This window comes from Dipodomys merriami, unplaced genomic scaffold (genome assembly GCF_024711535.1).
Source record: "Dipodomys merriami isolate MVZ:Mamm:240054 unplaced genomic scaffold, mDipMer1.0.p SCAF_122, whole genome shotgun sequence".
Lineage (NCBI taxonomy): Eukaryota > Metazoa > Chordata > Mammalia > Rodentia > Heteromyidae > Dipodomys > Dipodomys merriami.
This window is the reverse complement of record NW_027202516.1, coordinates 1,310,905-1,326,029: the sequence shown is the minus strand read 5'-3', so window position 1 is coordinate 1,326,029 and position 15,125 is coordinate 1,310,905. Positions and strand designations below refer to the sequence as shown.

The following is a 15,125-nucleotide window of genomic DNA, read 5'->3' as shown; positions in this document are numbered from 1 at the left end:
CTGCTCAACTGCAGAGGGTCCAGTCCACAGCTGCTTTCTGAGCCTTCAGCTTGTCCATAGTGCCCAGGGACCGTGCTATATAGAACAGAGCATCCAGTCCACTCAACCCTGTCAGAACCTGTGTCACAATCGAAAAAGGTGCTGTCTTCACCTTAATTCCTAGGGAAATACAGGACTGGAAAAGTTAGCTGTTTATGAAGACAAAATTGGTTACAGAAATTGGGGCCATCTTCATCCTACTCCTAGAAGGCTATATTACAAACCATATATACACAAAACTTTTGAAAGACCTTTCATGGAACCGTGTATGTTTCCTTTTAACTTCTGGATTATCTCTAGTTATGACTCCCTTTCTTCTATATCTATCTGGAATCAATGGAAATGATAGGTTTATAATGACTTTTCTCAGTACTGGATTTTGAACTCAGGACCCTTGTGTTTGTTAGACCAGTGCTTTACCACTTGAGTCATACCTCCAGCCCTGCTTTTTTGGTAGCTATTTTGAAGATGGAGTCTGAGGAACCTTTTTGTTTGGCTGACTTCGAACTTCGATCTTCTAGATCTCAGCCTGAGTAATTAGAACTACAGGTATGAGCTACCAATCAGTGTGCAGCTGTAATGGTGTTTAATTGATTAAAGCTGTGGTTATGTGACCAAATCTGTGAACAATAGATGCAAGTATAAATGGTAATTATTACTAATATCCCTCCACTTGATACTGCTGAAGGAAAAGAAGACTGGTTATAACAGTAAAGTGGAGAGGTGGGCATACACTTTTCTTTAAAAACAATTACTGTATTGTCAAAGCTCACAGAACTCATAAATGTTATAAACCACAATAGACAATTTGCCCCATGAAAGTTAGAATGTGTTTGTGACTTTAACTAAGCATCACTATCCCACAATACTGTGAAATTTGGGGAATTATGTAACCACTTAATCACAATAAAGAATTAGAAAAACACAAAACAAAACAAAACAAAACAATCACTGGCAGAATCTTCCCTTGCAGCCAGGGCAGAACGTCCAGGGAGTCGCACAGGGCCAGTCAGCTGGCCCGGATAAAGCAGGGGTCCAGCCCCCTTTGGGCACTTCACGCTGTGACCACAAAACTCAGGATCAGTCAGAAGGAACTTCTCCCACCCCACTAGTTCCAGAGGAAGCAGGACTGTAGGGAACACGAAGTGGTGCTGTGACTCAGAGGTAGAGCACTAGCCTTGAGCTAAAGAGCTCAGGGACTGTCCGGGCCCTGAGTTCGAACCCTACAACAACAAAAAAGCCAGACATCTATGGAACAAGCTCGCGCTGTTCACAGGTTCTTCTGCTTTCACAACTGATTCTCAAGGTGTCTACACCGAACCTTCACCAGCCTCCCCTCCCTGCCTACTCCACCCCTTCCCTCACCCAGCTCCGCTGTGCTTCCCTGCCCGTCCAGGTTCTTCCTCTTCTGCACCCTCACACACCCTGAACTTTTGCTTGAAAACCTTCTCCACTGCTACACCCTGCTTGTCTGTACCCCAGCAGGCGGCAGGAGGGGCCTGAGGGGCTCGCTGGCCGCCAGAGCCCAGCTCTGCGCCCTGGCTCACAGGGCGGAGGTGTGCGTGCGGCCAGTGAATGACTTGGCTGGGGACTGGTAGACACTGCATGGGATCCAGAGGGTAGACACCGCAGTCCTCACGCCCACACCCGGCAAGCACGCAGACTCGGGATCCCCGTCAAGGGCAGCGGTCCTGCTCGGTGCGAGCCCGGAGCTCGGCCTCACCTGGCCTCAGCCTTCTCCAGCAAGGCCTCCCATCTGCTGTCCAGCAGGCCCAGCTGCTTCTCCACCTTTGCCCTGTCCGCAGGCTCTGCAGTGGCAGCCATCTTCTCTCCCTCCTGCTTGATAACCTCCACGGTAGACTTGCGGTCATCCAACAATCTTTGGAGAAGCTTGAGGCAAGACGTTAAGAATATATGTGAAACAAACACAAACTAAACGTGCTTGAGGCATTTTAGGGAGCTGGACTGGGGGTTTGAACGCAGGGTCTCAGGCTTTCTAGGCAGATGTGCTACATGACCCCCGCCCTATTTTACATGCTTGCGTGTGACAGGAGCACATAGTTTATGTGGATGCATGCGTGAAAGGACTTAAGGGGTGGAAGTGTAAAGATGAGTAATTAGGCTCATTCCCTGAACCTGTGGCAGACACAAGGGCCCTGGGGTAGGGCTTGCTTTTGCCGGTTTTTTTTTAAAGTAGAGGCTGCTGACCTCTGTAGTATTGAGTTCTAATATAAAATTTGGGATAAGGCCAATGAATCATGGGGAAAGTACAAACTCTCTTACTTGAGTGAAATAAGAGTCTCCTAGCCATTTGATAATTATCTTCTCGGTCAAAGAAAAAAGTTACTGCAAACCACTTTCTTCAAAACTCCTATAATAGACAATGCAGTTAACACTCAGCCCAGGCTAAGAGGTTAACAAGGCTAAAATAGGAGGTCACTGACCGACCATCTAAGGAACAACTTAAATCCTGTCAAAGGATGGAAACTAAAAAAGATGGTTTTCACCTATCATCAGACAGGTGAGGATTCTCCAAAGTAAACCAAACAAGACCATACACTTCATAGTGTAGCAGCAGACACTTAAAAAATTCAACTTAATTCTAATTACACATTCCAAGATGGCTACAACAGTGTTTGACCTGGGGAGCCAGAGCTCAGTGTTAAGATGCTGTATCTCATCTCATCAAAACCAACAGCACAGGACCAGCTGCTGTGCACAGAAAGCATGTCTCTGACATGAAGTGAGGAAGGCCTCCTTAACCTGGTCCCAACCCATAATCAAAGACTGAGATTTGGCAATGGCCCAGAAGTGAAATGCAAGAAGATGACTTGGGAATCAAGACAGGGCCAAGAGGAAAGAGGAGGACAGTCTAAAAGGAACATTAGCTGGGAAGGCGGCTCAGTGGCAGAGTGCTGACCTCTCATGCATGAAGCCCTGGGTTCCATTCCTCAGTACCACATACACAGAAAAAAGAGCCAGAAGTAGTGCTGTGGCTCAAGTGGTAGAGTGCTAGCCTTGAGCAAAAAGAAGCTCGGGCACAGTGCCCAGGCTGAGTTCAAGCCCCAGTCCTGGGGAGGGTGGGGTGGGGCGGGGGGGGGGGGGGGGAGGAAGGTCACAGGATCACACCTTCCCTTGACAAAGGTTAGAACTGAGTGAACTACTTTGGATATACTTGAATAGCAACGATTCTAAAGAGTACAAAGGCAAAATTGGGGCTGAGAGTGTGGCCTAAGTAGAAAGCCTGCTTAGCAAGCACAAGGCCCTAAACTGAATCCCAATACCAAACACACACATATGCACGCACACACATCAACAGATAGATTTTATTGGTTAATCACTGTTAATTAACTGGAGAGTACCTTTAAGTTGTAAATGGTGATCATTTCAAAAATCACATAAATGCAGTAAGCTTCCAGCTCCACTCCATTGATCTTTACATCTAACTTTATCTGTAATGGCATACTAGGGCTTTCCGTGATTTTTAGTACAAGGTAATATGAGCTGACCCAGGGCCTGCCTGAGCTGCCGTGCCAGCCCCAGGCAGTAAGTTTTACACTTAAGAAAAAAAAAAGAGGAAGTGCCACTGTGGCTCACGCGGTAAAGCGCTCACCTTGAGCTGAAGAGCTGAGGGACAGCACCTAAGCCCAGAGTTCAAGCCCCATGACCGACAAAAAAAAAAAGAGGCCAAATGCAGAAGTGTTTAACTCTTTTAACTGGGAAACAGTAATTGTATGTATTTGAGATACCATGTGATGTTCTGGTGTTGAAAAGATTAAATCAAGCTAAGCAATCTGTCTAGCACCTCACCTCTTCTACTTACCTTCCTCCTATATACAGAATATTTTAAAGCTTTCTAGCAGTTTTGAAATATATATTATTATGAGTTTTGCTAACTGAAATAAGCCAGAGATAGAAAGAGAAGTTAAAATTTAATTACATAGCTTTTATTTGCAAAACATTGAACTAGAAATCATGTACTTCCTTGTCTTTAAAGCCAGGCAGAAGAACCCCCTTCCTGTCTCTCTGCACATCAGAGCAGCCACACCACCGCCCCACGGGGTCAGTAAATGCTGCACAACTAGGCACGGCCTTCGGGCCCGAAGCTACATGTGTACCCCAAGTCCTCAGCCCTATGAAGTTGTCATTCCCCAGGTGGGGGACTTAGCAAGGCCACAAAATCTGGGTGTATCGAGTCCAACGCTGGTCTTTTTTGCAGGCTAATCTATCAGAGGATGCCTTCCACCACCAGCCTACCACGTAAGAGGACAGCAGAATGTCTGCTGGAGGCCACCCTGTCCAGAAGCCTTGGCACTGACATCCTCCGCAGACAGAGTCCACCCCTCCCAGAGCCCCTCCTGCCACACCCTCCGGGTCATAACCTACAGACTTACTCTATTGTCTTTCCCTTAGCCCTCCCTTCCCAATAAGCTTCAGGCTCATTGAGGGATTTGTGCAGTTTTTACCCTGTGCTATTTCCTCAACAACTCTGCAGAGCAGACCTTTGGCAAGTACTGGTTGCATGACTGACAAGAGCCAGGGGCCAGGTACCTTATCAAGGTAAATCTGAAGGTACATTTTAAACTCTCCATAAATGAGCTTTAATGTGCAACACAAAGGTACCACTGGCTTACCTTCTGCTCCTGTATCTGGGCCTTCACCACTTTGAACTCTGCGGAGGGAGGCTTCTGATTGGCCACCAGCTCCTCGGTGTCTGCCATCCAGCTGAGCAGGGACTCCAGGGCGTCCTGGAACCGCCCGCAGTGCAGCAGGGCTGCCTGCAGCTGCGCTGCCCGCTGGGCCACCTGCAAGAGGCCAGTTGTCTCCACTCACCACTTGTTTCAGAAAATACTCGAATCCGCCACCAGCCGCCGCCCCTCATGCTTATTCTTCCAGATCACTAACTTTTGTTCACTGCCAACCAAAGCACTGGGAGTAGGCAACACCTGAGTAGTAGAAAGTATGCCCCGAAGGCCAGGCCCTGAAGGTGAGTGCCAGGAAGGACGGTGGTTTCCGAGTGCTTGGATGTGCCCCCTGCCGCGGCGATGACAGTGCGTGGCTCTAATACTGTGACAGTACCGAGCGAAACGGCACTGGCTTCTCGTTCTTATCACTGTAATCAATTTTCCATTCTACTGCTCAGATGAAAAGAAAGCATTATAGCAGAAAGACTCAGAATTTTATTTTGCTAGGAAAAGTAACTGTAAAATAGCCAGCTAAATTCTGCTCTGTCCAGCACTGGGGCCCCTTTGTGAAGAGCTAGGACCTTGCTTTCAAGCAAATGTGCTACATGGATCATTTCCTTGAGGAACAAAGCTGTAGTTGGCATGGTACTTGAGACCTCATGAAATCTATTTACACACAACACTAAATTCCAGGTTTGTTTAGACAGCACTACAACAGAAGTCAACTTTAAAGAGTGATGGGTTTTCACACCTGTGCAGAACAAAAGACAACCACCAACACTACCAGCCCAACACCAATGGGTGAGGACCAGAGTCCCACTGAGTCAGGACGGCCGTCCCCACCTCTGCGGGCCCAGGCCTGATGTCACATGCAAACTGCCTGCCTCCTCGGGCCAGCAGTCTCTCAATGCCAGGACATGACTTCTGGAGTGTACAGCTACGGGATTTAGGAAGGGGTGGAGGCTGCCTCTTCCAGGTATGTGGGTATTTTGAGTTCAGGGTCTACAGCCAGGCTGGCGGAGAGCTGCAGCTTCTTTCTCTTTGACAGAGTGAAGCAAGTCCCAATGCAGGGATGAGTGGATTTTGCAGAGAGAGGGAGAGAGCAAGAAGGAGAGAGGGGAAGGGGAGGGGGAGGAAGAGGAAGAGAGGGAGGAGGAGGGGAGGGAGGGGGGAAGAGAGAGAGGGGGAGGGAGAAGAGGAGGGGGAGGAAGAGGAGGAGAGATGGAGAGGGGGAGAACGGGGAGGGAGAGAGGGAGAGGGGAAGAGAGAGGGGGGAGGGAGAGAGGGAGAGGGGGAGAGAGAGGGGGAGGGAGAGGGGGAGAGGAGGAGAGAGGGGGAGGGGATGGGGAGGGAGATGGACTCCAGATTCTTTTGAAAGACGACTACCCAGCAGACGGAGCCTGCATCCGTCCGTCCGTCTGTTGTCCGTCCGTGGCCAGCTGGGGGCAGAGGCTGCGTGCAGCAGAGGTGTGCATGCTTTCTGCCTCGGGCCACGGGCCAAGGGGTGGCCAGCAGAGGTGCGGCGCCGGCGGCTGTGCCCCTGTCCTAATGAGACACTGGCAGGGACGGGCCTGGTCCCACCGTTCACTCCAGCTGTGTGTGGTCCCCAGCCACCCATGGTGGGCCATGCAGCGTGCAGCCACATGAAGGGCAGACACATGCAGGAAGTGGACGGCCCGTGCCCAGGACGAGGGGTCATGGACAGGAGCGCTAGGAGGGTCGTACCTTCTTGTTGAGCGTCTTCCACCGCACGTTGGCCTCGTCCAGGTCCTGCTCCAGGCCCTGCGTGCTGGTGCCCTTGGCCGCACTTTGAATGAGGCCCTGGCCCAGCCAGTTCACGTCCTGCTGCTTCCCCTGCAGGGGCTCGATCTCTTCTTTCTGGAATGCCTGCAGTGGGAAGACCCATAATGGGAAGGGTTCCACTTCTGAACAATAACCAAGTCTGTAATGAGCAATGACTTAGCTACCACGTAGTCAATGCTATCAATACTGCAGAGGTAAAGGCTTCACGGTCAGAGCCTGTGCCCGTGCCACGCCTATGGTCTGAGTAACAATATCAAGGCAAAAAGAAAAACAAAACAAAAAAGGAAATCAAAACACAAAAATAAATCTGCAGCATAGCGAAGCCACTGAGTACCAAGGAGAGATATGCTAAGTATATCAAATCAGATTACCTACAAAATTAAGAAGATAGAATTATGTGTCTTCTCCTTAGTGCTTCATTATCAAAGCAGGAAAGCCTATTATCTCCAATTAACTGTAGTAAAAGAGTTCTGGAAAATGCTAAGGAGAAAAGTGGTAAGACCCATGACTTGAGAAAACTCTATGGACACAGTGAGAGCAAAGGAGGATGCTCTTAGAGGAGGTACACAAAGGTGCAGTGCCGCTATACCCCTGATCACATGAAGCAATGGTCACCAAAAAGAAAACAGGAGAAAGATGCCAACATGGAGCCAAGATGGGCGCTGCTGGGCCAGGCCTCCTTCAAAGCACTCATGAGGATGGAGCTGCTAGAGCTGCTGGCCAGGCCTCCTTCAAGGAGCCCATGAGGATGGAGCTGCTGGCCAGAACTCCTTCAAGGAGCCCATGAGGATGGAGCTGCTGGCCAGGCCTCCTTCAAGGTGCTCATGAGGATGGAGCTGCTAGAGCTGCTGGCCAGGCCTCCTTCAAGGAGCCCATGAGGATGGAGCTGCTGGCCAGAACTTCTTCAAGGAGCCCATGAGGATGGAGCTGCTGGCCAGAACTTCTTCAAGGAGCCCATGAGGATGGAGCTGCTGGCCAGAACTCCTTCAAGGTGCTCATGAGGATGGAGCTGCTGGCCAGAACTTCTTCAAGGAGCCCATGAGGATGGAGCTGCTGGCCAGGCCTCCTTCAAGGTGCTCATGAGGATAGGCATGGCTGGGCCAGGCCTCCTTCGAGGCACCCATGAGGATGGCACTGCACACTGGAGACTGGAGCTTGAGACAGGAAGTGGCAGCCAAGGCCACGGGCAAGATGAAGTGGCCTAGATGCAAAGCACATGGCCTGCCAGAGCTGCTAAGATACAGTACCAGGAAGAGTCAAGCATGGCCTTCCAGGGCACCAAGGATAAAGGCAAGACAAGAAAAGGACAAGCATGTGTGGAAATGGCTGGGGTGCGGACACCAGCAGCCCTCGAGGTCATTTGGGCCGGTCTGCCACATGTCAGGGCACAGCAGCCCGGGATCCCTGCTGCCTGCCCCCAGGCAGGCCCTTGCCAGCCAACTCAGGTGCCAACATGCTGGAGTACACTTCATATTCCATTACTATCTGCTTCCTTTGCCCTAGTTCTAGGCCCAGGGCCTATCACAGTGTCTTGAATGAAATATGTGCCCAATCTTTATTTGCTGAATTGAAAACAGTGTAGGAAAATTACAGCTGGGTGTTCAGGTGGATGTCATCAGTCTCTTATCAGATAACACTGGGGGCAGACACACCAGTTCACGCACAGTCAGCATGAATGTGTATAATGCGGGGCCTGGAGAATGCATGAGAAATGTCTATCATTTTCACTAAGGAAAGGTAATTGCAGGCAAATATTACGGTAAAATATGGTTGGGCACTCTGAGTCATTACATAAATAATAAAGGAATGGTTAAACAGAATACATGACAACAGAATAAAGGCAAATATTACAAGAGCACTTCAGGGCTATGGCTGAGGCTCCGTGGTAGCACCTGCTTCACGTGCACGAGGTCCTGGGTCCCTGGGGCCAGAAGCCACCAGCATCACACAATAGCACCCACAAGAAAATCACAAGTACGGTATAAAGAAACAATTCTGAAAGATGGAGAGGCTACAGGAGACAAACTTTCCAGACGTGGCCTGCTGCCGAGCGGACAGGACACTCCTATGTTGCTACAAATTAGTGATCATTTCCTCTACAAGTCCTTTGGTAGCCAAAAGTCCAAGCTGATTTTTCTTTCACAGAAAATTCAGTATAAACAATTTCCATACTGGCTAACTGTTCCCTATATAAAAATACTAGATACCGCCAGGCACCAGTAGCTCATGCCTATAATCCTAGCTACTCAGGAGACAGAGATCTGAGGATCGCTGTTCAAAGCCAGCCCGGGCAGGAAAGTCCGTGAGACTCTTATCTCCAATAAACCACTTAAAAACCAGAAGTGGCGCTGTGGCTCAAGCGGTAGAGTGCTCACCTTGAGCTGAAGAGCTGAGGGACAGCGCTCAGGCCCAGAGTTCAAGCCCTATGACTGACAAAAAAAAAAAAAAATACTGGATATTTGAAAAAAATCTATATATAATTAAAGCAATGATAAAAATCTCCCAAACCAGGAAGAACTGAACTGAAAAGTTTTTCATAAATTTGTAAGATTTTAAATTCCAATACACCAATAAGAAGTTGCAGCAATGTGAAAACAGAATTTTAGAACAAGACTCTTTCTTTTCTACATTTCTTTCAAAGTTCTACTTCTCTGAAGTAGATATGGTCACTTACCAAGAGTGAGAGGTCCAGAAAAACTGCTACTGGCTTTGGCCATTATGTTAGTTACCAAGAGCAAGGGATCTAACAAAATGCTGTATCTTACTTTCAGGAACTTGGACAGTACATTATACTTTGGGGGAATGTTTTTAGGACAAATAATCTAATGTTCTAGTAAATTGTCTTTCTTAACTTTTGATCTTGGCTTTGATGTTATGGCTGTAGAGCTGAGCAGGTGTAGGTGAGTTTATAATCATTTTCTAAAGTGGTATAAACCATACAAAAAAATCTACTATCTACAAATACACAAATCCATTATGGGGGGTGGAGTGGGGAAAGCAGCTAAACTTTTAAATCTGCAGGCCGCTTGCTAGGTATTCAAGAACCAGGAGACTAGGGCAGTTGTTGGTTGCTGGTTTGTTTTTTTTTTCTGATCCTGACTAAATTCCTTATCTCTTGGTGGTAACATAATACATGGGAGGAGAAACTTTACCCAGTAAACCCACAGAAAAACACACACCCAACACACACACACACAGAGAAAAAACTCATTTACCAGAAGAGTTTAGTAACAGTACCAAAATAACTGAACTTCAATCTGAGAGGGAAGAAAAAAATTACAGGCTTGATAAACAGCCTGCACTCCTTCCCAAGCTGCTTTCTGAGTTCTCGGAAAGTTCCGCGCTGTAATTCCTGCACAAAACAGTGCAGCGGCAACTCCACTCCCAATGCAGGGCTCCGGAGACCTTTCTACCACATCCAAAAGCTCCTCAACCATCTGCAGACCACCACAATCTCACACTGTTTGCACCTCATGACTAAGCCTGTGCAAGGTCAACAAACCCAAGAGAAGCGCCCTTAAATGGCAGTGTTAAACCAGAGCTCCTGCAGAAGTGTGGCCTGGCCTAATTCACGAGGAGACTTTTTGAACAGAGGGGACAGCCACCCCTGCAGGGCCCTAGACAGACGGGTTCTCTTCACCGGTCCTGTCAGCAGCTGGCACAGATTGCGGGCATTAGTCAACCTCCCACCCACCTAAACCAAGGGGCTCCAGCCCCAGTCCACACACTGTCGAGTACTCTGCCACAGAACCAGAGGCTCTGGGCATCGCAGTTTCACGTTTCTGTTAATTACCTGAATGGGCTGGAAGCCATTGCAGACAACGTCTGACACTCCTGCCTGAATCTCGGCTTTCCTGGGCCCTACCTTCTTTCTTGCTGGCTTGAGTTTCTGGGAGTGCTTTGTGTGGGCCGCCTCCATCGCCCCTTTCCCCGCAGAGGCCCGGCCAGGCTCCTGTGAATCACACTGTGCCGACTGTGTGCCAGTCTCCAGCAAACCTGTGTTCCCACAACCCCCCAGGGCTGTAGGAGAAAGAGGTAAATCCTGAGGGGGGTCCTTCAGATTCCCCCCACTTTGTGCCGCCCTGTAGGATTCCTTTCCGCCATCTCCTGGCGTCATCAATGGATGATACTCAGGACTCCCTTTGCGGTCATCCTGCAGGTGACGATGTTCCCTTTGGACACTTGCACGTTTGGTTTCACTGAGCCGAGGCACATCCTGCGAAGCCACTCTGAAATGATCATCAAGGCGGGTGTCACTGCACGGAAGCAGTGGGATTTTCTGTTCACTGGTGGAATTCACAGGAAAACACGATCTACACTGCTCTGCTGCACGAATATCATCAGCGGAGCTCAAACTTCTCAGTCTTCGCTGGTCTTCCGTGACGCGGTCCTGTCTGTCCTCTCTCTCGGCTGCGGGGCCACACAAACCAGAGTCCTCATCCTCAGAGGTGAGGGAGTTCGTTCCCCACCTGCACCTGCTGCTGGCCTTGGGAACAACCTCGGAGCCCTCTGCAGGTTCAACACCCGCGCTATCGCCTTTGTTTGCATAATCCATAAAGTTGGCTGGGACAAGCATCCTCCATGACCGCCTATGTTCTTTCTTTTCAGCATGAGACTTAGCTTTGGGTAATCCGGAGGTCCGAATGACATCACTATTTAGTTTGAGTGCGTCGAAGATCATCTTTTCATCGAGTTTGTTAGCTTCACGACCCCGCGGCTCAAAGGCACTGGGTGTAGTCAAGGCACTGTTGGAGCATAAAGAACTCCCATCCAGAGTTCGGTGACCGTAGGGCAGAGTCCGCTCGCTGAGGCGCCTGGAGCACAGGCTGCCCTTGGAGCCCGAGTCTATCTGCTCATTGAGTCGCACGGTGTCGTAGATGGACCGCTGGGGCACATAGCAGTCTTCAATGTTCAGGTCCTCCTCCTCTTCCCCCTTCCCCACACAGGGCGGGTTCTGACGTAGACAGTCAGGTCGGCTCAGTGGCTTTCCCATTCTGGAGCTAGTCAAAACAAACACCGGGGCTGGCACAGAAAGGAAGCCAGAAGGTAGAGCATCTTGCAGGGAAGTCCACCCGTGAGCCTCGCTGGGCAGCACGTCCCGCATTGAGACACCAGATCCAAGAAGAGGTAACAGGAGTCGGGGAGAATCAGTCCTTTCAGCCAGGGGACTGGGACAGAGTCTAAGCGTATGTAAAGTGCATTCAGGACAGCGAGCAGGCATCGACTTCTCTGTCTCTCCCAACCCCCAAGTTCCCTTCCACACAGTGCAAACACAGGAAAACAAACACACACTCAGCAGCCGCTCACTCACCCGCAGCACTCCACAGCCCGGCTTTCCCTTTGGAGTCTAATGTTGCATCTGAAGTTTCTAGATTAAAATTTCCCAAAGAACAAGCTATTTTTTTAAATAGGATGAGGTCTGTTCAACTGTAATCCACTTCAAGATACCTTGCAAAACTCCAATTCCTTTATAAACAAGCCATGTTTCAGAAACTTAAAAGACAATGTACTGTTCAGGTTAAGGCACAGAATCAATCTTCAGAGAAAATAAGTTAAGTCTAACATTATAAAAAAAAGTAAAAGGTTTGCTTTTCTTTTCTCGGAGTGAGGCGGGAGCTGTGTAAATAATCTTGATCTAAAAAGCAGTTTTTCTTCCCCGGGAAGCTTCTGCCTGGGGGAGGCTTCAGACAGCAGGGGTAGATTTCACAGCCCTTTAAGGTAAGTAGTCAGAAGCTTCTCTTTAAAGATTCGACCAGTATCCCTCCTTAAGGCTGACTCCACCTGAGCAACGGTGGATGGAGCAGGTCCTGGGGTCCTGGCGGCTTCTCTGAGGCAGGGTGGGACTCACAGTTAGCTCCAGGCACCCGGAGAGCTCTGCTCCGGGAGGAGGAAAGGAGCGCTGCTGCTGCTGCTGCTGCTGCTGCTGCTGCTGCTGCTGCGGTGGCCTCCCTGCCAGGCACAGCGGGGCTGGGCTGGAGGCGGCCGTGTGCGGAGCCACCCTGAGCTGTGAAGCCCGGCACTGCCCGGCCCTGGCTCAGGGTGCAGGCTCCCTGGCCACCCTCTCCAGCCCGTGTCCAGATGTCCTCCGTCCACAGGCGGCATCTGCTAGGTCCCAGCCCTCCACGGCTCCAGGCTCACTGGCCTCTCACCTCAGAGCCACCACCTCCCCCGCCCAACTTCCAGTTCAGGCTCCCCTCCCCTCCGGCCAGCCGGCTGGGCTGGATACAACAGCTCAGCAGTGACGTCAGCACTTGACTGCCTGGTCTGGCAACCCCAGGGCGGGGCTGCCAAACCCCCAGGGATGGAGGGCCTGGAGCCCAGAAAGAGGCCCTGGGGAGGCCCTGGGCTCCCCTACTGCCTAAGGGGGAGGTGAGGCCGGCACTCAGAGCACTCAGACCCCGTCCCCACACAGCCACCAGCCACACAGAGTCAGAGTTCTTGCAGTCTTCCCTAGGTAAGCCCAGGCTCAAGTACCTGTGGGCTGGAAGTTATGGCTACAGGCCTGGCCCAGAGTAACGTCTCATGGGGGTGGGGTGAAGATGGAGGAGGGGTGGGGGAGGGGGTGGGGGTGGAGATAGAGGAAGGACTGGTGGAGGTGGAGGAAGGACTGGTGGAGGTGGAGGAAGGACTGGTGGAGGTGGAGGTGGAGGTGGAGGTGGAGGTGGAGGTGGAGGTAGAGGAAGGACTGGTAGAGATAGAGGTAGAGGTGGAGGTAGAGGTAGAGGTGGAGGTAGAGGTAGAGGTGGAGGTAGAGGTAGAGGTGGAGGTGGAGGTGGAGGTGGAGGTAGAGGAAGGACTGGTAGAGGTGGAGGTAGAGGTGGAGGGGGAGGTGGAGGGGGAGGTGGAGGGGGAGGTGGAGGGGGAGGTGGAGGGGGAGGTGGAGGGGGAGGTGGAGGTGGAGGTGGAGGTAGAGGTAGAGGTGGAGGTGGAGGTGGAGGTGGAGGTGGAGGTGGAGGTGGAGGTGGAGGTGGAGGTGGAGGTGGAGGTAGAGGTGGAGGTGGGTCTGGTGGAGGTGGGCCTTGCTGAGATGGGACTGTAGATGTTGGCCCTCTACAACAAAGCAGGAAGTTGCTGGGCAGTTAATCAAATCACAGCCATGGGTGGGTTTTTAATCTATTATGCAAATATGCTTAAATATTGTTTTAAAACCAAGTTCAGCAAGCCCTACTTTAGAGTCTGTAGCAGAATCACAGTTTTATTTCACCAGTCCATGCATTTTTTTAATGAAAGGAACATTGCCAGAGTAGCAGGTGGTGGCCAACTCAGGAACAGTGTGGTGTCTTGTTTCAATCCCATAAAATATCGTTTGAAACTGTAACTCCTTTGTACAACTACTCGGTAACAATAAGAAACGCTTTGACTACAGAGTGGAACCTGAGGGAAGAGGGGAGGCCCTCTTGAACCTTTACTGAGAGAACACTATTGCGGGGTAATCTTTATAAGTGACAAGACTCAGTAAGAAAAATGTCTGTTCATATTCAGGCCTCTGCATGGGTAATGTGTCTTCTCAGCACTATTATATGCAATGGAGCGTGGCCACCACTAAGCAGAAAATGCATTTCCATGTTGTCACCTACAAAAGAGAAACTAAGCGTAAAAATACCCACATCCGCTAGGGGCAGCGGCTTCAGGGCAATGCCATCTCCACGGGAAGCTGAGATCTGAAGATGGAGGATAGAAGCCAGCCCAAGCCAACAAATCTAAGAGACCCTTATCTCCAATTAATCACCAAAGAGCAGGAAGTAGAGCTGTTGTTTAAGTGCTAGCCTTAAGCAAAACAAGATAAGGGACACAGCCCAGGCTGAGTTCACTGATGACCCAATGTTGTAATATTGAAGGCATCACAGTTGTCAGTACAGATGAGAGAAAGTAAGCGAATGCCAGGGGTTAGAGGAGACCAGGGGTCTTATTCCAGTGCTGCTCTTGAGGTAGACGCCTGGAAAGTCACATAAGCAAATCCATTTCCATGAAGCAGCAAGAACACCTGCCCCTAAACACTGCAGGTGCCTGACAGCAGGGCTCACAGGAAGAACAGCTGCTGTGTGGGGTACCTTATACCCTGACTCAGTGCCACAGTGTTATTCGAGTGTCAAGAAAAGGCATGAAGAACAACCTGAGACCTACAGTGGTGTAGGCGGTACATCCTAAAATCTTCATGAATGACTCATTCATAAATTCAATTACTCAACAAGTAGTGCTTGCTGTCAGAATACTGAGCCCTGGGGAAAGGACAGACACAGAGTTGCACACGGCCTCTGCCGCCTTGCATGCCGCACAGCCAGCCTGCAGCACAGAGAAAGGGCACAGCAGAGTTTGCATGCAGGAAGAATGGAAAACGTGCTCTGATTGGCTGTGGTTAAGAACATTCTTTTCTGAGTTCATTTACAGGCCAGTTTGCTTACTTACTATATCCTGACTCAAATTAAAAATCTTTGCCATTAATACATTAGAGGTGATGGGAGTAATTTACATGTGCTCTGTTGTTTGATAACACCTTTCAAAGTCACATCTGATTTCACATAGGAACACAGAGAACAGGGCCACTTTCTCTTCCTCTCATACTCTGTCTACGCAGCTATTGTACATGTTATCGTCTGT

At 50.0% G+C, this 15,125-nt stretch overlaps 1 protein-coding gene across 14 annotated transcripts in view; it reads right to left on the bottom strand.

Moving 5' to 3' along the window:
• Dst (dystonin) overlaps positions 1–15,125 on the bottom strand; it is a 311,344-nt gene that overhangs the window by 64,598 nt on the left and 231,621 nt on the right. For all 14 annotated transcript variants that reach the window (XM_070017230.1, XM_070017235.1, XM_070017233.1 and 11 more), the window contains 3 exons: positions 6,450–6,611; positions 4,674–4,844; positions 1,763–1,929 (listed from right to left, as the gene is read on the bottom strand). In XM_070017230.1, the coding sequence (XP_069873331.1) occupies positions 1,763–1,929; positions 4,674–4,844; positions 6,450–6,611 (500 nt within the window). The remainder of the gene's footprint in view (positions 1–1,762; positions 1,930–4,673; positions 4,845–6,449; positions 6,612–15,125) is intronic.